The sequence below is a fragment of the Erigeron canadensis genome, chromosome 2, assembly GCF_010389155.1.
Source record: "Erigeron canadensis isolate Cc75 chromosome 2, C_canadensis_v1, whole genome shotgun sequence".
NCBI lineage: Eukaryota > Viridiplantae > Streptophyta > Magnoliopsida > Asterales > Asteraceae > Erigeron > Erigeron canadensis.
In genome coordinates, this window is record NC_057762.1 from 19,430,937 (window position 1) to 19,452,826 (window position 21,890).

A 21,890-nucleotide genomic window follows, 5' to 3' on the forward strand; every position below is an offset into this window, starting at 1 on the left:
GTTAGTGACAAACCCCCAAACAAAGTAGAATTACACATACTACTAGATTAGGTAAAGCAACGCGTCCCTGCGAACGATCCTGTAACTTACCACTAGGCTATATTATACTGACCGGGTTCTCTGCTCGTTACGTATGTTTAGGTTAGATAGTTACTTGTACAACATAAATTTAAAGACAAGAAATAAAAACGCACATCAGCGATGGACGCAATTAAAAACCCGCCCTTTTAGAAGGCTAGCGCAGTCCGACTTATACCTCTCTTAGAGTTTGTTCAAATGGGTGAGCCGGTGTATCTTTTGATTTTAGCGCACCAATTTTATAAACACAATCATTATTTCAGTATAATTTAGTCAAGTTTAATTGTCCAAAAACAATTTTACACACAATTTTCTTAAAGGACAAAACTAAACTTACTAAACATAAATACGTAACAATTAGGTATCCATCCTTGGTTAGGCCACTATGGTTTAAGATTGGCTCCCCTTTCTCAAGAAAAAGGACCACATACATCAAGTATACTTGATTGCGTAAGCCAAAATTTAATAACAAATTTATTACATAAACATACAAGATGCTGATTGGAAATTTCCAGCAGCTTCACCACCCATTTAGGCCTAGAGGATGGCCGAACTGGGATTAGCACAGAACTACAAAGTTGTAGACCTATGCGTCTAGTATCTACAGTTCCAAGGACGACTTCTAACTCCTCACGGATTAAAAGATATGGTTGTTTTAGTGGAATGGTGTCAAGCAGCAACATTAACAAGTAATTATCACATTGTCAAACAATTAATTATTTTAATTATCCACCTAAATAGACCCAGTGATCAAGTAGTTTTATCATTATAACTAAGTAATAATCATGAATTAATTGCATGTAAAAATTCATAATTATTACTTCTATTTAACAATTAAAATAAAGATAATCCATAAATGCATGCAATTAACACATTAATTATGCAATAAATCAAAACTTGCAATTAGGTATCCAAAAAAAACTTCCAATTAGGGTATCCAAAAAAAACAAGTTTTTTAAAAAAAAAATTTCAGATTTCCAAATTAGGGTTTATCAAAAATATAATTTTTTATTTTTTATTTCATTATTTTATTACAATTAAATCAATTAATTAATAAAATAACCAAGATAATTATATAAAATTCTTGAAAAATATGAAACCCTAACCCTCCTTCAAGTTTTTAATAAAAAACCTTTTGTTTATACCCCTTTCATTCGAAACCCCATGTACTTCGAAATCTATGAACCGTAAACAAACTTGTAGCATAAAATCAAGTCACCCATAATTAATGTAAGTAGCATTAATTATATGAAGGTTCATATATATATATTCGAATGATACAAGACCAAAACCCTTTAGAGGTTCGGCCGAATAGAATAGAGGAAAAGAGGAGGATTTATCTTATTTCACAATTAATCCTTTTTTTAATTAATTTAAATACAATTAACCATTTAACTTATTTAAATTAATGATTTCGTGATCAAACTAATTAATATATTTGTAACATCCAAATTTTATTTGTTTTAAGATATTATTAACAAGAATAAAAGTTAATAAAACTGTCATGTTTTGTATATGTGTTATAGGAATTAAGTGTTAAACTATTTTGATGTAGAATATCAATTATTAAGAATTCTGAGGTAGTAAACATCATTTACTAGCGTATAAATGGTGAAACTTGTAATATAAAATAAAAGTAAGCTGTTACATTACTAATTATAATTAAAAGAACGACACATAAAGGACCAAAGAAGAGATTTGGTGTTGTGGCTCGGTCCATCATATCCGTCAAAATAAAACTTAATAAGACTAGGCTCAGGTTTTGCGGTCCATAATAGTAGGATAGGATCATCTCAATTGTTTGTTAGATTTCTGCCATTCGAAGCGGTATATATACATAGCTTCGTAGGGTTATTTATATCGTTAGAAAACTATAATTTAAATCGTAAAGAGAAGCGGCACCACAAAGCAACGAGGTTAAGCAGGCTTGAAGATCATCATACTTGTTTTCCACATTACAATTCCGTTCGAATCATAAAAGGTTTGTAGGTAATTCTCGTTCTGGTCTTTTAACTTTTCGGAGTCGCATTATTTAGTAGTTGATTGGTTTCGCTTTTTAGTTTCGTTAACATGGTATAGCTCGGTCATTGTTGTTAATATGTCTAGAAGGGTATATATTTAAACTTGAGACGAATCGATCGGGATACTTAGCATTAAACGATTTTTTTTAGTAGCGATTTAGTGTCTTTTGGGAAGATTGTATGGATTTATAGTTTCGGGTTTCGCCGAATGAGGTTCATAAAAGATATATTTAGTGTTGGAAATAACAGTATAATAACAATATGTAATTCCTTAAATATATATATATATATTACAAAATGATTAAATAATGATAAAGGAATTAAATAAGAACAGAAACACGAATGGAGCACAGGGACAAAGCTTAGAAACCTCCACTTATAAACTAGTAAAAGTTTATATCCCACACCAATGTGGGACAAAGCTTTTCCAACTCCAACTTATGCACCAAACACACAACTTTGAGACTCGATATCTCATTCACCTTTAACCCAATTTGGACGCATCTTAGTTTGTTACGTAGCCTTGGCCAGAGACTACAAAACCCACTAAACGGTTTGCAATATATGTCACACGACTATATATTTATTGATGTCCAAAGTGGTGGAAAAATGCACTTTTTCCCAACATATAGTTACTACTATACAGTTAATTTTCGAGTTCATGCCAACCTAGTCGACATCTAATAAAAGAAAAAAGAAAACGTTTTTCGGGTATGTCACGCACCACCATGGCTAGTTGGAACATAAAACATCATAAGAATATATTGAAGATTATATATTCATGTTGTTGACTTGTACGTAAACAAAATATTATGAAAGCTTCATGTTCGTTAATGGCGGGTAAGATAGTGGTCATGGAGTTTGGTTTAATATGGTTCATGTATAATTATTATAATAAAAAAATAAGTAAAATACGAAGTGGCTGGGTAATATGTTGAACTATGGGATGTTTCATGTTTAAAGCATGGTAATACCATTTTAGTCTTTTTAATTACAGATAAAATATGTTTTGTCAAAGTGCTTTTGGTGAGATCTGGTAAATTGGAAGCCATGATTTTTCTTGTTATGACAATTACATTTAACTTTTTACTTAATTATTTGCTTGGTCAAGGTCCTGATTAGCACATATATGATGTTAGATTACTCATTGATTTACTTAAGTCGTAAAGATGCATATTAGCTTTCTGATTCATGGAAGTGTTTTAAGTATATGGTACATAAAACATTGTTTGTCAGATTACAATAAGTATATGGCATAAACAAAAATGTGTCATTAAATTATAGTGTTTTGTTACCTTAATTCTAAGCTTTTCCTGTTATGTATCATATTTTTAATCAGATGGATATATACAGCAGTGGCAAAATAAAACGTAGATAGTCTTTTATTACGTAAATTATATAATGGTTAGGGACATGTGATTTAGAAATATTTTATTAAATGTAACTGGTTGGTTAAAGTAATGGGTCAGTGTATATTAAAGGTTTAGATTGATGTTCATATGGTGATATATATATTTGTAGGAGGTGTTGCTTAGAGGGTGAGACGATATTGATAGAGATTTGAGGTAAGATAATTACTTTTGGTCACATGATGGGCACAACAAAATGTTGTTTTTGTAATAAACCTTGGTAACTCTATCCCGTACGTATGTTGGGCTATGGGGACACGGGAGAGGTTAATTGGGATATATTTATGCATGCTTATACCGTTGATTATGATGATTGAAATATGTGATGTTTGATTGATGTTTGATTGTTGAATGGCCTGTACATGTAGTACACTAGATGTCTAGTAGGATTGTCATGTCACGTTGCACGTTAAGGGCCCTAATGATGAAATAATGTAGATGTCGATATTCGAGTATAATTGACGTTGGAAGTGTTAAGCTTAACCCATGCTAGCTTTGGCTAGTGTGCAGATGTTGTTGTCGTTTGGGAATAATCTAGTTATTTCCCTCTCGACTAAGTCACGTTGATAGAGTTTGCCGGGTGGTTTGGACTGGCCACTGCAGTTTGAGAAACGGCTTACTCGTGGATTGGTTATGCCTATCCGAACGACGCAGATGGACCCCGAAAGGATTACCCATCATGTCGGGTGTGAGGTACCCATCGGGTCTCATGACCGCCTTCACACAACCCCATGTTTCCCTATGACAGGTGACATAAGTCACTTAGCTAATGCAGAGGCATAACCTAATGTTGTAAGTAAATGTTGATTGTTTGACGTTGATATGTGATGTTGAGGTACTAGGCACATGTAGGAATATGACACTCCTATTGCTTGATGATGTTGATGTTGTTGATTGCTTGACATACGTATGATTATTGTTTGAAAAGATGTTTTAATTGGCAACTATTTTATAACTCGTGGTTATCTTACTCGGCTTTTAAAGCTGACCCTTGTTTGTTTAAAATGTTGTGTTTCCTCAGGTTGTATCGAAGTTTACTTAGAGTGAGGCTGGGTAAATGTTTTCTATAGACGAGACAGTTATTAATTTTAGCCTCATTTATTAGGATGATTTTTAGTATTTTTTATTGTCGTCATCGACTTTATGATTATGGATTTTCTTGAATTATTCTCTTGATGCTATGAAGTAACACCAAACATATGATGACCATTCTGTTAGGAAATGGTTAAGTTTTTATTGAGACACTTCCACACTTTAAGTTATTTATTTTAAAATCCATATTTTTAAACGACGGATGTTACAAGTTGCTATTAAAGCAATGGTTTAGGTGAACCAAGTACTATGCGATATGATAAACTTTAGATATTATGCTTTAGTCATAAGATATGATGTATGTAGGATGGGTTGGGTTGGGTTGAGTGTGTGAGTAGACTAAGGCTTATTATGTGTATTTATGTGTAAGAGTTTAGATAAAATTAAGTAGCATTTTAATATCTACTTCTCGCTAGATCCGTCTCTAAGTCTCTCTGTTTATCTTATAGAAATGGTGCGTACGCGACAGCAGACCAATGGTAATGTTAATGCGAATCCTCCCAGAAACCGAAACGCAAGGAATGGTACTCCTACTTCACCGGAGCTCGATGATTTGTTACGTGCGGTTACTACTGAGTTGGAAAAGACTAAAGCTGAGCTAAGGGATGTAGCTAATCAGAGAGATGCTTTTGCTGCAGCACTCGAAAAGTCAGCTGAGAGGACACCATCCCCTACTCCCTTAATGCATCACCTATATTTTTACTACATGGGTAACCATCAGTCTAGTTTCTTCACAAGTTCGAAATTTGACCTACACATAACTTAGAGACGACTACGAATATCGTTAGAATTTGGACAAAAAAAACTCATTTGCACCAGTACATCTAAGTCAAAAAATGGTTCGCCTTCCGCAAGTAACCCAAAGAGGGAAACCATCATCAGGTATAATATCATATATTACGCTAAACACATCACCCATTTTTTTAATAGAGAATCAAATCCCCCACTATTCATCGTCATCGAGGACAGTATTATATTCGTTCTGTGGTTACAGATGACACGAAAGTGTCAGGTGTTAAAACCAGTCAAAAGATAACCAAAGGTAAAACATGATATATAGTGCAACTAGTCAACTAGACAAACAGCAGGTGAATAAAATTGAAGTTAACAAGCTTTGATAACCATATTTGGACAAATCAAATCACATCAGCCCTGCAACAATTTATGCAAGAACTATATATGTCTTTACACAGTAAAATTATAAACCTACAACAACTTGCACGCAAATGATATTACTACACACGCCCGATAGAGAAGAGTCAAAAACTACTTTGGATAACAAATGTAAATCGAGTACTTTGTACTTTGGATAACATAATTTGAATCTTTGGGAGATTGGCCATCTTTGATAAGATTATGATGAAAAGCATCTAACCATATGTGTTTTTTTCCGAAGACCATCATGATTTATGTACATTTTCTAGCCTCGTACTTGTCTCAAGTCTTGTTTTCTTCATTCTGCTTTCAAATTCATGACAAGATATGGACGTGGGTATTTTACTTCACCAATGACAGTTCCTACAAGTTCACAGGCGCACCTCCCTGATTTTGAAAAGGTTAGATAGTGTAAAGCCAACATAAGTGAACATTCATTCATTCATGAAGAACACAAGAAATAAGATTGAATGGAGTTCTTGTAGACAAGTCCTATTATACTTTAATAGCACATTAGCACCGCAATGTGGCTGAATCTATAATGAACGAGGCATGACTTGTTTCACTTCACGACTTATTTTATCTATAAGGTTAGAATTATTACTAGGGTGTGAAATGAATTATAGGGATATTAATAATTGGGTGAATAAATGGTTATGGTTAAAAACAATGAGTGCTTTGAAGATCAGTGATTGGGGTTAAAAAAAAAGTTCTTAAAAGATGAGTGGTTGTGATTGATTAAGGAATTATATTACATAATTTGAAAACACTTTTGGAGTGTAGCGGGTTAAATATATTAAAAGGAGTATAGACACAGATAATCTGCTTGAATAAGCATTATAGTTCACGAAGAGCATAAATACGCCAATAATGTACAAGACACTTGTGGGTAAGAATCAATTTATATTGTTAGAAGATCTGATTATTAAGAGTAAACGATCAAATTCATAATATGGCTGCTAAGAAAAATTTTCTTTCTATGAGTAGATCAAGATTACCTATTTACCCTTTCATAAACTGATTTGAGACTTCAACACCTAATTAACAAAACGCCTCTCCTTTTTTCTCAATAATGTCAGGTTTGGTCATTTTACATATAATTTACCTTTAGATTTGTTACTTGCTAGCTATCGGGAATCCCTTACTAGAAAAACTCACAAGGGTACCTTAAAAAGTAGATCATAAGCAATATGTTCCCATGGTAGAGATATGGACATAAGGCAGCACTTAAGAGGGACCATCCCTCCATCTGAATTCCGCGTGGAAGAAGCAGCTGCATATGCATTTTTTGCTGCCACTTGTGCAACAGATGCAGCTTTCCGAACCATTGCACCAATCTTAAATCCTCCTTGTGATATATGTAAGGGTGAGTGAGGACCCGATTCTTCTAGGCTCTGATCTGAAATAGCAGAACCACGGTTCATATTTAAAATGCCAAGATAGATGGGTCAAGTAACTGTCCAAACAAGTCTGGCTTGGAATTGGTGATTTTTTTAACATTAGAAATACGGGTGGCATGGGTTGGGTTCACCTGCACTTTTCGTCTACTTTTAATTATGTTAACGGGGTTATTTGTGATTAAAACAATAAAGAATATTATTACAACAATCTATCTCTTTAAATACAATGATATAGGGTATGTATTTTTTTTAAAAACGGCAAGGTGGTATGTATTAAGAAAGAGTTTAAGCAACATTAAATCCGTATGACCCATCTAGCCCATTCTCTTATTATCCAGTAAGCTAAACCTTTTGACTAACCCATATGAGACAAAAACACAACCCAAATCAACCCAATTACAAGTAAATGGGTTGATATCACTACCTCAAGCTTTTCAGTCAACCATCTAACCAGTCACCCGTGGTAAGGTGTTCCAGGAATTCATCTTTAAGTAACATAAGCTTATTAAATTTGCCAGATGTTAGCCTTTAACCATGTAATCTAAACAATCAAAATGTGTAAATTACATACCTACAACACCAGAGACTGCAACTTCAACTTCCCCCCGACCTCCAGGACCTTTCATGTATATTCTGTCTTGTTTACGTGGAGAATTACCAAATGGCAATATGCTTCCAAAGCCAGACTTTCCGGCTGTAAAAGTTACACGTGAAGAAAATGAAGTACGTAGTAGTAGCAGTAAGAGTAAGAGATCACTTTTTATATAAAATAAACTTCATACAGCTCATATTCACTACATATGATCTCTTAATTGAGATAATAAATAGTTACCGTCATAAGCATCGTGAACCATTTGGTAACTGACAAATCCCGAGAACAAAGTAAGCTGTAGTCACATATTACAACCTTGTTAAAACACACGACGCAGACTCACTAGAACAAGACACAAGAAGCATATAAATCAAATTAACATATCTGACTAATATTTAAATATTGTGTAAAATAAAGTACTATAAGGCACATAAGGTAAAATTTTGATATTTTAAGTGCAAACAAGCCTTTATAAATGTACCTTAGTTTTATTATTTTCACTAGAACTACTATCTTGCGTTGACTTTTCACTAGGAAATGCTGCTCCACCAACCGCATTTAAAAGTACACAGTAACAATGGTCTGTCTCGGTCAAAACCTGAAAACAAAAGAGCTTGAAATGACATTCTTATAAATGACTATGAGATTATAAAGAAAGGTAATTATTCATGAAGAAAAACCTAAAAAAGGTAACCAGTGACCACCATTTATCAACTTATCAGTAGACAATAGTCAATATATGTAGGCACAGAGCAACTGTTACACATAGATTGTCGATGGAGGTAGCAAATTCGACCATTATTCATGAATCCATCTATTCGGATTGATAGGTCAAAAGGGCAAAAATTACATGGGTCAACCGGGTTGAAAGTAAACAAAAATATATCTAAAATACATAAGAAATCCAAATCAATTTACTCAAGAAGTCAGGTAACATGTGAATAGGTAAAAAATTGTAATCTTATCTGGGGCACTAACTACATTAAAGTAGTTTAGACTTTTCCCGGGTCAACCCAAGCCAGTCTGTTTCGGCCCGTACAAAAGCTACCAACTTTGACCCCTTACACAATCCCCCACAACCTGCCCATTTTTCCACCTTAACTGAACGTATAAACTTACCACGGCGTCAAATGTAGAATCAAAGTCATCGACTGCAAAACATATATCTGGATATGCCGGTTTTGTTTCAACTTCCTGAACACATAAAGAATACCATACTTACAAAACTGACAGCATATAACCAAGTTGAGAGTAATGAAATATAATCATTAAAGGTGATCATATCATTTACCTTTCTTGAGTCCAAGAGAAAATTGACACGACTTGGTGATGCATAAACAGTTTTCACAATCTGAGTGCACATTAAAAACAATCTTTAAGGACCCTTTTAAGTACATAATCTTTGGATGTCATCATTAACCATAATAGCTTCAAAATCCCGTCAAAGTTAATACATGCAGTCATTCACAAAATAACTTCTAATAAGTAATTTCATGTAAAAACAATTAGCAAAAATATAAGAAATCTTGTACATAACTTAAACTTAAGTTTACCATCTCTAATAGAAAGTATAACAGTGACTCAGTAAGTGATAAGGGTACCCTTCAGTGTGAAAAAGAAATCATAATTGATCAAGAACACAAATATAACTTGTAAGTTGTAACTATATAAAAAAAGGATAAAACACTCTGGAAACTTTTAATCCAGGAGCATTTTTTAAGGATCTACACGAGGAGTAATGTCATGGATAAACCAAAAGATAAATACGAAATATGATAAAAAAAAATTAAGAAATAAAAAATGAGGGGCATATCAAAAGATAACTATCCGTATTCAAACATACCAGTGAATGACACATTTCTAGAAAGATACATTACCTTGTATATAGGAGATAATGGTGTTCCTTGGTTACTCTGATGGTTCTGAAGAGATTGATGGCTGAAAATAATTATAACTTTTAGAGAAAAAAAATACAAATATATATTGCAGAATGAATCTAAAATTTTTTCTAGTTCATGAGAACCATTTCACTGTTCTAAAATTCCTAGAAACGTGTTTAATGCTTATCTCAACCAACATGATAAATTAGTATAAATATTTTGTTGTTTGACAGTTTTATACAACTGACTCAATTTATCATTTTAGAAATATATTGCCTCAAGTAGTACAGGAACTCAAATGAAAATTAATCAACTACGGTATTAACCCCTGCTTTACAAATTATATATAGAATGTCCGTGAGGTGTGCTAGGAAGACTCATTCTTCCCACTCACAGAAAATATGTAAATGGCAATTATAGTGTATACAACAAAGATTCACATAAGTTCCTCACCACTCTCATATGATATGTAACATAGATATACGAGCAAGATTACATTCAAGATTTCAAGTTGCAAAAAATAGGTACAAAGCACCATGTAAATCCAACAAGAATAAATATTCTATATTGTTGATTAAGTCTTCAGCCGGTACTAGAGAAATGGAGTATCCATCCCATAACTTGAAAGTGTTACGAGCCCACCATTATATAACCTTAACTGTTAATGGCACATCCTTGCATGAGATCACAGTATCCTATAAGTTGATAAACATGCCTTTGTTTGACACCGGTGTATATGCAACCATACAAGTACTTTTACGATTATTTCCTAAGAGAGGAAAAGTCTAACCGATTTACAAAAGCCCAGAAACTTATATCTCATAAGCACCACTCTAAGGGCTAAGGCAACTTTTATCCCTTTTCACTGTAGTACTCCAATACTTGCAGATTGTTATTTCTAAGACTTCATCTACGATATAAATGGAGTCTATTCCTTAATACGATGTTTATTTATATACTTCATATTTCAAATTGACATAGCGTAGAAGATGAAACTTTACCTGCAAATTGCGACTGTTACACTATACGAAGTGTGGGCAATTAAGTTTAAGTACAAAGAACGCCTCCAATCTATAATCACCGAGCTCTCTCCAACTAACTCATCTAACTGTCAAACAATGTAATACACCTTAGAAGTTAATATCACTACACTAACTTAACTTTAATTCACAACAGACATAACACTTTCAAAACTAATTGCTTTATTTACCTTAGCAGCCCACCTGCGTACGAAATATGGTGAATTCCCTTCAAGATTATCATTAAAACCATACCCATGTGTACTCTGAAACCAAAATACTCACACCATTACAAACAATACCCAAATAATTCACATTTTCATTAAAAACCCATGAAGCTAGATGGAAAAAAAAAATACCATTTTTCGAACAAAAAACAAAAGATCATCATCTTGTTGTTCCTTTGAATCCCTCCCACCAATGAAATACAAATCCAAGACATCATGCCAAAATCTTTGATCCATTTCAACATCAGAAGCATCATCATCATCATCTACTAATGTTTTTCCAATTAAATTTGAATGTTTCTTCACCATACTCAATAATTCATACCTACACAAAACATCATAAATTTTTCACATATTATTATTTACAAACAATATCAAACAATTAAGCTGTGGGCCCTCCCCATGACCCGAAATACCTCATCCGTTTACCAGTTTATATATATGCAAATAAAGATCAGGAATTTGAGAGCATACCTAGAAGGGGACTCACCTCCATTGCTAAACATGCTTTAGGGTTTGTGGGTTTGAACTAAAAAGTTGTGAAATTCAATGATGAAATTGAATTAGAGGGTTTTGATTATTAGGAGATAGTACAGATTTAAAAAAATCATGGAATCTAAAGCAAAAGGATGATGTCAGCAAGTACTATAGGACTCTGTGCGTATAGACACTCGAGAAATCAATCTATTCTTATTTTTCATATATTTATTTACAGATATACACATCGTATTGGACACACACGGTTGTTACATGTTAAGGAATTATCACGGTCTATGTCTAAGTTTTTTTAAACCGCAAATTTGGATTTTGCATTACCTAATTTATTTACAGGTATACTTTGAGGTCAAACCATTATTATTCTTTCGAGTAAAAGAAACCACATGTTTGCGTTAATCTATAGAGTCTAGACAAAACTTTGGTTCTAACAATTTCCTTCACTACCAATGTGGGAAACGTTTCAACCAATTTCCTTCACGTCCAAGGTTATGCATTAAACATAAATCTCATTTACATTATAATATGTTACTTCATTACAAAGACAGAACGAAAACAAATTTTAGTATCATCAATGTGTATCCTTTGATCCTATATATTTGAGTTCGAAATGTGTGTAATTCACTCTTTTAATATTTATACGCGTTGGATGCATCAGCATCAAAATAATTTATACCATTTTTTGGGTACTTTTCTTCTAAATAAAAGCTCACCCCAAATAATGCATTCTTTTATTGGAGCAGTGAAGACCACTATTTGAAGTTCGATCATTCATTCCGGGAATGAAGAAAAACTGTTTTCAATTTCATCAAACTTTTTGAATATGAAAAAGTGGCTATTGATTTGATGTTGAATATGAGTGGTCAACGAAGAACACAACACAATGGATCAAGCATATCTTGATTATGTCACTCTGCAAGCATTGTTCTTCATTCTTGATTTGTAATTCACCTTAAAGCTGTGATCATTTTATTGGCTCGACAACATTTTACTTGAAATTTGTTTATTTTCCTTTACGTGTCGGAAAAATACCGTCAAACACTACGTACGACTCAAATCAATGGGAAATCTATCGTTAAATCAAATAATATGGAAGAACTCTGAAGCAAGTACCAAAATCTAGGTTCAAAATAAGATACAATGTTATTCATTATAATGTTATATATACCACATAGGTTCAATTTCCACCTCACGACTTTCATTTCCAGAAGCTTTGTACAAAACAATCTTGAAAAACCACAAAATTTTCATAAAACTCATGAAAAGTTGTATTGTAAATTTATAAATAAAAAAAAATCAAAACTTTGAATCTTTGATCACTCAATCTTCAAGAAATCACTCCAATAGCATGAACCCGTTGCAATGCTTACGCTATACACTTTTTGCAAAGAGATCCTGGCTTCTGAAAACAACAGATGGCCATACCTTGCATACTTGCCGGTCCAGCTGGCTGTTGGAATATACTGGCATCTTATTGGATGACAATGTGGCTCTCAATTCCGGCGTCAAATGTCCAACATTTTCCCGAGCCGAGATGAGCCCACTTTGGAAAAAACCTTGGTTTTGGGCCAATTGTTTCAAACGATTTTGGATCTTGTTGGCATAGTACAATCATCATCTTCAAGATCACTAAATGAAATGTCTTCATCATCTCCAATAAGAACATCAGGGCCATCATACCCATCTAATTCTGAATTCTCGTGAATCCAATTGTCCTCATCTTCATCAAAATCCTCAATTGGCACTGTAAAAGACATAACGGTCCTCTGATCTGATATGCCCTTTGTTGACCCATACTCTTGGGTCAAAACTGGATGTTTATCTTCATCTGTCTGACATGTTGTAGGTTCAAAAGCATGAGTTTCTTTCTCTGACAACTTTGCAGAAGGAGAGTCCGATGAAGTGGTATTATAATCTTCATGACTATCGAATGTGTGAGAAGCATTTCTCTCAAGGGATTCTAATTCAGGCTTGGCGTGCATTTGTAACTCCTTCATCCACATGGTCCGGGCTGCAACTATCTACAATGCAGTCACCCGTTCAACCATCAATCATAAACGCTTAACACAGTTCAAATGGGTATTTTAACTAACCTGATAACTGGAATGTGAGCTTTGCAAGTAATTTACAAAATTAGATGAATGTTTTAACAATCTGATTGCAAAAATAACTAACAGATACAGGGGAATCATACGACTTTCTGAACTTCTTTCTACAAATTCTCCTAATTGACAATTTTAAGAACTTTATAAGCATATAGATTTACCGCAACTGTCCCTTGGGAGAATTTGTAGCATTATCAGTGGAAAAAATGAATGAAAAAGAGGTTATCCGAGGGGAAAGCAAGACATGTGATATGTAAAAACCTCTCGAAAGGTTGAAAAGAGGGGTAAAACAATATATTTTATTTTGACCCATTAGGTTTGTAATTCATTGGTACGAGACTGAGTATTTGATCTCCAACTAGTAAGAACTCGAATCTGTTTATCCAAACACTAAAAAAGTGAACATTGTAACTTCAATTTCAAAACACAAGCCGAAATGTCCCTATTAGACAACTAGCATGTTAACAACTATATTGATCAGCCGACTAATGAAAGGATAAGCAGTTAATGTGTAGAAACAAAGGAATGGTGATCCTCTCAACCCAAATTCTTAATAGAAGTTTGACGGTGCAATTCTTCTAATATTGATGGTAACTATAGATTTTCACTTTAGTATCTAGTCAGTGAATTGTAAAGTTATAAGCTTTAGACTGCATAATACTATTATCGATCACAGATTTTGAATTAAACTTACTTGAGGTGTTGATAGAAGATCCGCATCATGCTTATTCAGTCGTGGGTGCAGGAGAACAAAGTAGACCTTCCAAAAGTAACTCTCGCTCATGTGGATAGGACAAAATTCGATTCTTAGAGCGGCTAATCTGGGTACTAGATGTTCCACCAAAGTTGCATGATCCCACTGAGTATCCGACATTTCAAAATCTAAATTGAGAGAAAAAGGTACAAAATTGAAATAAATTCAATAATGCATCTAAAGGAGAAACACATACATAGACCTTGATAACTCTAACCAAAATCATCCTTAACATTATCTTTCCAAATACTATGTTCACATTATACCTACAAATGCATAATAATCATCTACAATATAATCACTCTTATACGTGAAAAATGCATCTTCACAAAAGGCAATAGATAGAAAAACTGGGAATAGCATAAGCTTCGTCAAAAAAAAAATAAAAATAAAAATAAAAGAAAGAAATTAACTAGCGAAATATCACCCTTTGTAGCTAGATTTCTTCCCTAGTTCAGGTATAGCAGACAAGATCAATTCCAAGATCAGATGAGTAAGTATTCAAACACCTAAAGGTGCATTTTAGCTTTCAAAACACATAATAGGCCATCAACAGTTATTACAATGTATGTACCACAGAAAGCTTAGATTACTACTTTTCGATAGTCAAAAGTAATTTGCACAAATTCTTAAAAGTCATCATAGATCAATTATTATATCCCTATTATAAAGCATCAATTTCAATATCAAGGATAATTATAGCACCGAATTACCATTGATTGACATGCCACCCATGTCAAAACTCAAAGTCACCTAAAGGCACATGAATCATCAAAGTCATAGCAACATTATCACATTGGAAAAATTGTATGCAAAAAAAACTTTAAAAGTCAAATGCATATATCTGGTAGCTTTACGAATTATAAGTCCCCGTTCACAATTCATCGATAATCATGCATTCATACCCTCACTTTTAGATTTTAATAACTATATCAAATCATTGGTGGGTCAAATGGGGAAATACAAAAAGGCACACCCTCTATTAGCAACATTATCACGTTAAATAATTGTATGAAAAAAGTCTTGAAACGGGTCAAATGCAAACATTTGGAAACTTTACAGATTATAAGGCCCCTGCAGGTTCACAATTCATCGATAATCATACATTCTATACCCTCACTTTTAGACTTCAATAACTATATCAAATCAAAATCATTAACAGCTCAAACGGGTGAAAACAAAACGGCACACCCTCTATTAGGAGACTAGTTTCATATTTTTCAATTAACTTTAGACTACGTTAAATTAGAATTTACCGCAAACTTATAAATGAGAATCTAAAACAAGCAAGCAAGCAACTTTCCTACACTATAGTGATTTTTAGACTTCAATAACTATATCAAATCACTAATGGGTCAAGTGGATAAATACAAAAGGGTACACCCTCTATTAGGAGACTAGTTTTTTCAGTTTAATTTAGACTACATTGAATTAGAATCTACCGAAAACTTTGACATTAGAATCTAAAAACAATCAAGCACGCAGCTTTGCTACACTAAAGTGACTTTGTAGTTCAAATGTATATCATTCTGAGGTAAAAATAAATCAAAAAGGTCGGAAATTGAAAATACCATCATTATCGTCTTCATCTTCGGATAAAGGGAAATCAAGCCACGTTTCGGGATGATGAGCTATATTCATTGCAAACTGCAATACTTCTTCTGTCACACCAACCACATTATTTTCTAACTTTTCATCATCATCATCACAATCAAATGTTTCCGAATTTGAAACCCTCTCAATTTCACCCTCATTTATTAAACTCTCACAATTTAACCCATCATGATGATCGGAGAGTAACGGCGGAGGCGGCGGTGGTGGTGGGGCGAGGAAAGAAGCGACACCCCAGATTTGACGAGCTAAGGATTCAGTGAATTCTGATAGATCGTCTTTTACACCTTCTTCTCCTCTTCTTAATTGGTTTTCTGAATCTTTTTCTTCTTCTTCTTGGTCTTTTTGGGTTTTTAAAGAAGAAGAAGAAGAAGGGTCATTGTTGTTTGATGATGATGATGATGATGATGATGATGATGATGATGACGTGGGATGACGATCGCGATCATGGATTTGGAGAGAATTGGCGATTGAATCAGCCAGCCATGAAGATGACATGATTTGATTCGATTTTGATTGAGATTGGAAATGGGGGAAATTTTGATTTCACCCCCAAATGAAATGGAATTCTAATTTACAGAGGGAGACAATCAATGAAATTATTGATTTGAATATACTACTCCGTATATGGTTAATTTTAAATTTTAAATTTTAAATTTAAATTTATTATTATTATTTTGTTTTTAATACACTACTTCTTTCTTGCTTTCTTACTTTGTGTTCAACAAATGTAAACCAAACCAAACCAACTTATTTTCAAATGGACTTCAACTTATGAGTTATGATCATTCATTTCTAAAAAGCCTGTTATACAACGCAGCCCAAATTTGAACCATCCTGTCTATATATGCTCAACAACTTATCTCTGTTATATTAATTAAATTAGGCCAACACTTTGACCGGTCTAATGCACATATAGTTGTCACAAGTGAAGGCGAAATCAAAGCGCAATGACCCTAAATGTAGCGGATGAGGATTCTCTCAAGTTGTGATACCAACTTGAGTCAAGTTAGAAAAATCATGGGCATTGAATTAAAATCAAGGGCCAAGATTTAATGATCATCATTGAATCTTGACCTTTGATTTTAATCTAACGGCTATGATTTTCCTAACTTTACCCATCAAGTTGTTTCAACTTGAGGGAATCTCCTTCTAAATGTAGCATAGGCAAGAGGCGCAAAAAAAAAGCGAACCCAAAGAAAAAAAGAACACACTTAAGTAAAAAATAAACCAAATGTCATTCAAATTACTAAATACCATTTAAATGACGCATAATGTTTTCTGTTAATAAAAATCAGCACAAATTATTCATAAATTGAAAACAAAAAACTTCCAACCAAATTATTCATTTGAAACTTGTTTTGATATAAAAACCTGTTTTGATATGAAAACATGCTTTGAAACTTGTTTTGATATAAAAATCTGTTTTTATAAATAAAAAAATTTGTTTTAATACAGGGCTGGCCATCTCATGGCTCAAGTGGTGCTTGAGAGCCGGGCCCACTTTTTTTGGGCCCATAATTTTTTAAAAACAATTTTTTATATATACATTTTTTTAGTACGAAATCGGTGCATATATGACTACGTGAGGTTGTTCCAGTAAAACAAAATTGGGTCATGTACTTTAAGCCTGACATATTTTTTGTTTCTTTAGCTCTTTGTTTCCAACTATCTCCAATTGGTCATATATAAAAGATTAAAATCATTTAAACATCTCTAGTCTTTGACAAATTTGGTGCCGCCATTCGCATACTCAATTACTCGTGTCCCATCCTTGCAGGATTTGCAACCATTCTTTTATTTAAAAGGGATTTAATTTAATATTTAATTGTTTATTGATTTAAAGGAATAGCTTAGTTAGATTTTATTGTTTATATTTATAGAGCTTATTGTTATTGTTACACTTTATTTATATTTTAATAAATATTATGAATAGCTTAGCAATGATCTCTATTGAGAGCGATATACTGGAGGATATGGATTACAATGTATTGATCGAGAACTTTGCTTCAAAAAATGCAAGGAGAGCTGCACGATTTACTTAATAATATAAACTAGGTTTATTTTTATTTTCAAACTTTGTTTTTATAGTTGAAAATGTTTATCGTCGTAATACTATGCTATTATATTTTAACACTGACTCGTTATATTAGAAGCCCATTTTTTATTTTCGAGCCAGACCCCGGATTTTTTTTACAATCTCGAAGATGGCACTGTTTTAATAGAAACCTGTTTTCATATTAAAGGGTAATGGAGAGAACCCTAGCCCCTGTTTTTATATATATTATATAAAAAAACGTGTTTAATATAGAAACCTGTTTGACTGCTTTTATGTAAATCTAAAGACCTTAGAAACCAGTTTTCATCATAATCAAAACATGTTTCTATATCCTTAAAACCTGTTTCGATATCCTTGAAGACTGGTTTCCTTTTTCATTATTGTGCCTTTCACATTGTGGCCCATGGGCCTAGGTTTTTAGGCGCTGGAGGTGGCCTTTCCCTCGCCTTTTGCCTAGGCACATCAGGCGCACACTTTTAACAACTATGAATACACATCATCTATACTAGGGATGTGCAATTAACCCGAAAACCCATGGCCGTTTTTGACCCGTCTGAACCCAATTCAAAGCAATCCGCCCGAACCCGATCGAAACCAACCCGCCCGAGGGGGTCATGGTTCCTGTTTTGGTGCATCAGTGTGTCACGGGCTTATAAGAGTCAGGCGGGGTCGGGATGGTTTTTGACGCGTGAACATCCCTAATCTATACTATCTAATAAACAAAAGCAACACTTTATTTTTGGAAGTGTAGAAAATTTGTATAATATTTTCACTTAACACTCCTCAATATTGATGGTTAAGTTACAGTGCAAGGTTCCTTGAAACGTCGAATGACCGCTTATTCACAACCGCAATTGATTTACTTATGTGACGTAAGTTACTACTTAACGATTGAAAATGACATAGCCTATAATTGATTATTAAGATTGAAATTGAAATTGATAATGATGATTCATGAGATGACTGATGTTGCTAGGCACATGTAGATGATATCTTCCCATTGTGTTATTCGATTGATATGTGATGTTTGTAATATGTTTGATATGCGTATGAACTAATTAAAATGATTTAATTGGCAACTTCTTTTACAACTGGTGGTTCAAACTTGGCTTTTAAAGCTGACACTTGTTTCTTGAAATGTTGTGTATCCTCAAGTTAGTTAGCGAAGCTTGCTTAGAGTGACGCATTGTTAGATGGTAACTCGATGAAGACTTAACAATGCTATAGTCTACCTCATTTATTTTAGACATTTATTTCTTACTAGGTTATACCCGGACGTTGCCCCAAACTCTTTTATCTTTTACTGATTTCTCATAAGTTATACTCATATACAACAAAAAAGATGGCAGAGTTACACGGAGGTCAAAGTTGGTAGTAGCAACCCTATAATATGTATAAAATTCTATATATTCAATACTATTTTTAAGTATTGGTGCAATTTAAAGCTAACTTACCTCCCACCAAAATATACATTTAGAAACTCATACGTTCATCCTAACTCAATTTAAGATAACTGGTATATTTTATACACTGATTGACCTAAAATTATGTCTTTGCCACTAATAGAACTTGAGTAAATAGAAACACAATTATCTATATATACCCAACATGATTATATATACACGTGTGTTGTATGAACTAATCGCTTATAAATAGTTGTTGATGGAAAATCGATATATCTATACTACTTTAGTATATTATAAAAAACATTAATTTATTATTATAAATTGTAAATTCAAAATTAAAATAAGACTTTTATGTAAAAAAATAACAAACTTTGTAATTATTAACTCGATCATTCATGTTCACGAAACCATTTGAACGATGTGTATAAACAGATTTCTAGTTTGTAAGCATTCATGTGTACTTTATTAGTTTGTTATAAAGATTTCTACTAAATAGATAATATATAATACAAAGCTACTCATATAATATAAGCTTATGTGAACAAAAAGGATAACGTAAATAATACGGATAAACTAATAATCGGATACTTTAAGTGACGAAATGCTGAATATGATAGACGTTAGTGAAATGAAATCTACGACTAAAAATATACGTTGTAACTACGTTATTTACGCTATCATTTTTGTTCACATAAGGATAGAGATCTAAAAGTATAAGTGGTTAAAGATCTAAAAAGAAACTCATATGACCTCAAATATTATACATAAGTTAAAATGATAATAACGAACAAATGATGATAAGAATAATTGTTAGTAAAAATGAAGATATATCTCTCTCTGATAATATAGCACTTGGAGTACCAATTAAGAACAATATAAAGAAAAATAAAATACACCAATTTAACCATAGAAAATTCAAAAACAATAATATTATGGAAAAAATTAAAATAGAAAACTGTTTAACAATATAGCAATGATGAACCCAAAATTATATTAAAAAAAAAAACCTGGACTCCCTTCAATATAATGACGGAAATACACAACTAACCATAGATATGAAATCCAATCAATGCATTAAATTGCCGTTCAAAAATTAAAAAAAATATGATTGAAGTAATTAATGAAATCAATGGATTGTCTTGTTTAACTATTATGTTTTCCCAAAAATAAATCAAAAGCATTGTGGTTTAAGTGGCAAATCTTAACACATGCTAGATAGGAGGTTGTGGGTTCAATCCCCATCTCTTTCATTTTTAAATAATTAATTAAATATGTAGATTACATGCTTATGTGGCGTATGTAGTGCTAACGTGGCACGCTGATGTGTCGTTAGAATCAATATGGTGATGCCACGTTGGAAAAAGCTGAGGTGGCGAGCTCAGTGAGTGCCACGTGAGCACTTGGAGATAGCCTTTTTTATATATATAGATATAGATGTCGTTGAGATTGTTTTTTTCGTTTGGTTGTTGATCTATTTATGGATTTCTTAGATTATCATTGTGATGGAATAAGTAACACCAAAACTGTGATTGACATTTTCGATAGAAATGATGATGTTTTTAAAGAGACCTTTCCACATTAAATGATTGTTTTATTTAAAAACTTTTGAAATACATATTTTTATAATGTTGGGTGTTATACAAACAAGGAGATGCAAAGCCCTAAAACCAATTACCATGCAAACCCCAAATGGAGAAAACAAAGCTTCGCTAGAAAAACTAAGAGGGTTTCAAATTTCGCCAGGAAAGTGAGGGTGTACATTAGGAGCATCGGCTAATAGGTTCTGACATCGATTTCGACAATAAAATAAAAAAAAAACATAATATGAGCCTCAAAATCGAAACCCCCAAATAAACCGACTGCACCCTTGCCGTTAACAATCTCTATCCCTGATGTTTACTTCCTTACCGAAAAGTCCTCTTCTCTGAATGTAACACCCCACCGTTGGCGGAAACATGAGGTGTCATGAAAAGTACAGCACGACATGAAATTACATAGATACCGTTAAATGAAATAGAATATAATAAATATATTCCCAAATACATGAGTTCAAAGTCATAACAGTGTTAAAATAGCTTATTACAACCAAGTCCATAAAGAAATATTCCAAGGCATGTAGCCTTAAAGTCTGAAAATAAATAGAGGAGCACTAATCTCCGAAGTCCAAGCCTAGCATAGCAGTCTTTATCCCTGATTAGCCTGAGTAAGTATACTAAAACGTGTCAACACAAAGGTTGGTGAGTTCGTAGGTTTAGTCAAAAAGTCTTCGTCAAAGAAATAAGTCTTTTGTCGATTCATTAAAGTCTAAACAAGTATTAGTTCAATACATAATGAGCAGAGTTACGCTATAATATGTCCAAAGTCTCAAGTCTCATGCCTCATGTCTCATGTCTCAAAGTCTCGATGTCTCAAAGACTCAATGTCTCAAAGTCCGGCCTTACAGTACCTGCCTTAGTCCAAGTTTCAAATCTCATGTCCAAGTCTCAAACTCATACAATAAGCATGTCCAAACCATAAATCACAACAATAAACACATAAATCACACACATATAAACAAAATCAAGCACGTCAAATGGCACAAGTAACT

At 33.2% G+C, this 21,890-nt stretch overlaps 2 protein-coding genes and 1 long non-coding RNA gene across 4 annotated transcripts; 1 reads left to right on the forward strand and 2 right to left on the reverse strand.

The window, feature by feature from the left end:
* Nucleotides 1-1,869: 1,869 nt before the first annotated feature.
* Nucleotides 1,870-5,507, forward strand: LOC122589205. The gene is made up of 3 exons (XR_006322238.1): nt 1,870-2,067; nt 3,621-3,664; nt 5,050-5,507. It is a non-coding gene; the product is annotated as an uncharacterized LOC122589205 (long non-coding RNA).
* Nucleotides 5,508-5,689: 182 nt separating this feature from the next.
* On the reverse strand, nt 5,690-11,628 carry LOC122589204 (uncharacterized protein KIAA0930 homolog). 2 transcript variants are annotated; one of them, XM_043761454.1, is made up of 12 exons: nt 11,348-11,628; nt 11,006-11,198; nt 10,838-10,912; nt 10,629-10,735; nt 9,625-9,685; nt 9,039-9,098; nt 8,867-8,941; nt 8,229-8,345; nt 7,988-8,042; nt 7,727-7,849; nt 6,922-7,154; nt 5,690-6,142 (listed from the first exon to the last, which is right to left on the reverse strand). In XM_043761454.1, the coding sequence occupies exons 1-12, from the start codon at nt 11,377-11,379 to the stop codon at nt 6,119-6,121; spliced, it is 1,155 nt and encodes a 384-aa protein (XP_043617389.1). In that variant the 5' UTR covers nt 11,380-11,628; the 3' UTR covers nt 5,690-6,118. The 2 variants fall into 2 exon arrangements, with proteins under 2 accessions (XP_043617389.1, XP_043617390.1); XM_043761455.1 differs by having other exon boundaries at nt 11,364-11,627.
* An 860-nt stretch (nt 11,629-12,488) lies between these two features.
* Nucleotides 12,489-16,180, reverse strand: LOC122588930 (the record flags this gene model as incomplete). The annotated part of the gene is made up of 3 exons (XM_043761148.1): nt 12,489-13,389; nt 14,168-14,355; nt 15,799-16,180. Coding segments are annotated over 3 exons (1,014 nt in total), but the record flags the coding sequence as incomplete, so codon positions are not given.
* Between the last annotated feature and the right edge of the window lie 5,710 nt (nt 16,181-21,890).

What these genes read in the sequence shown, in the direction of transcription:
- LOC122589204 (XM_043761454.1), bottom strand. Translation starts at nt 11,379, where the DNA reads ATGTTTAGCAATGGAGGTGAGTCCCCTTCTAG. An exon ending in TGTTTTTTGTTCGAAAAATG is followed by an intron (nt 10,913 to 11,005) that starts GTATTTTTTTTT and finishes TTTTGGTTTCAG; the next exon opens with AGTACACATGGGTATGGTTT. An exon ending in GTGAAAATAATAAAACTAAG is followed by an intron (nt 8,043 to 8,228) that starts GTACATTTATAA and finishes ATGTGACTACAG; the next exon opens with CTTACTTTGTTCTCGGGATT.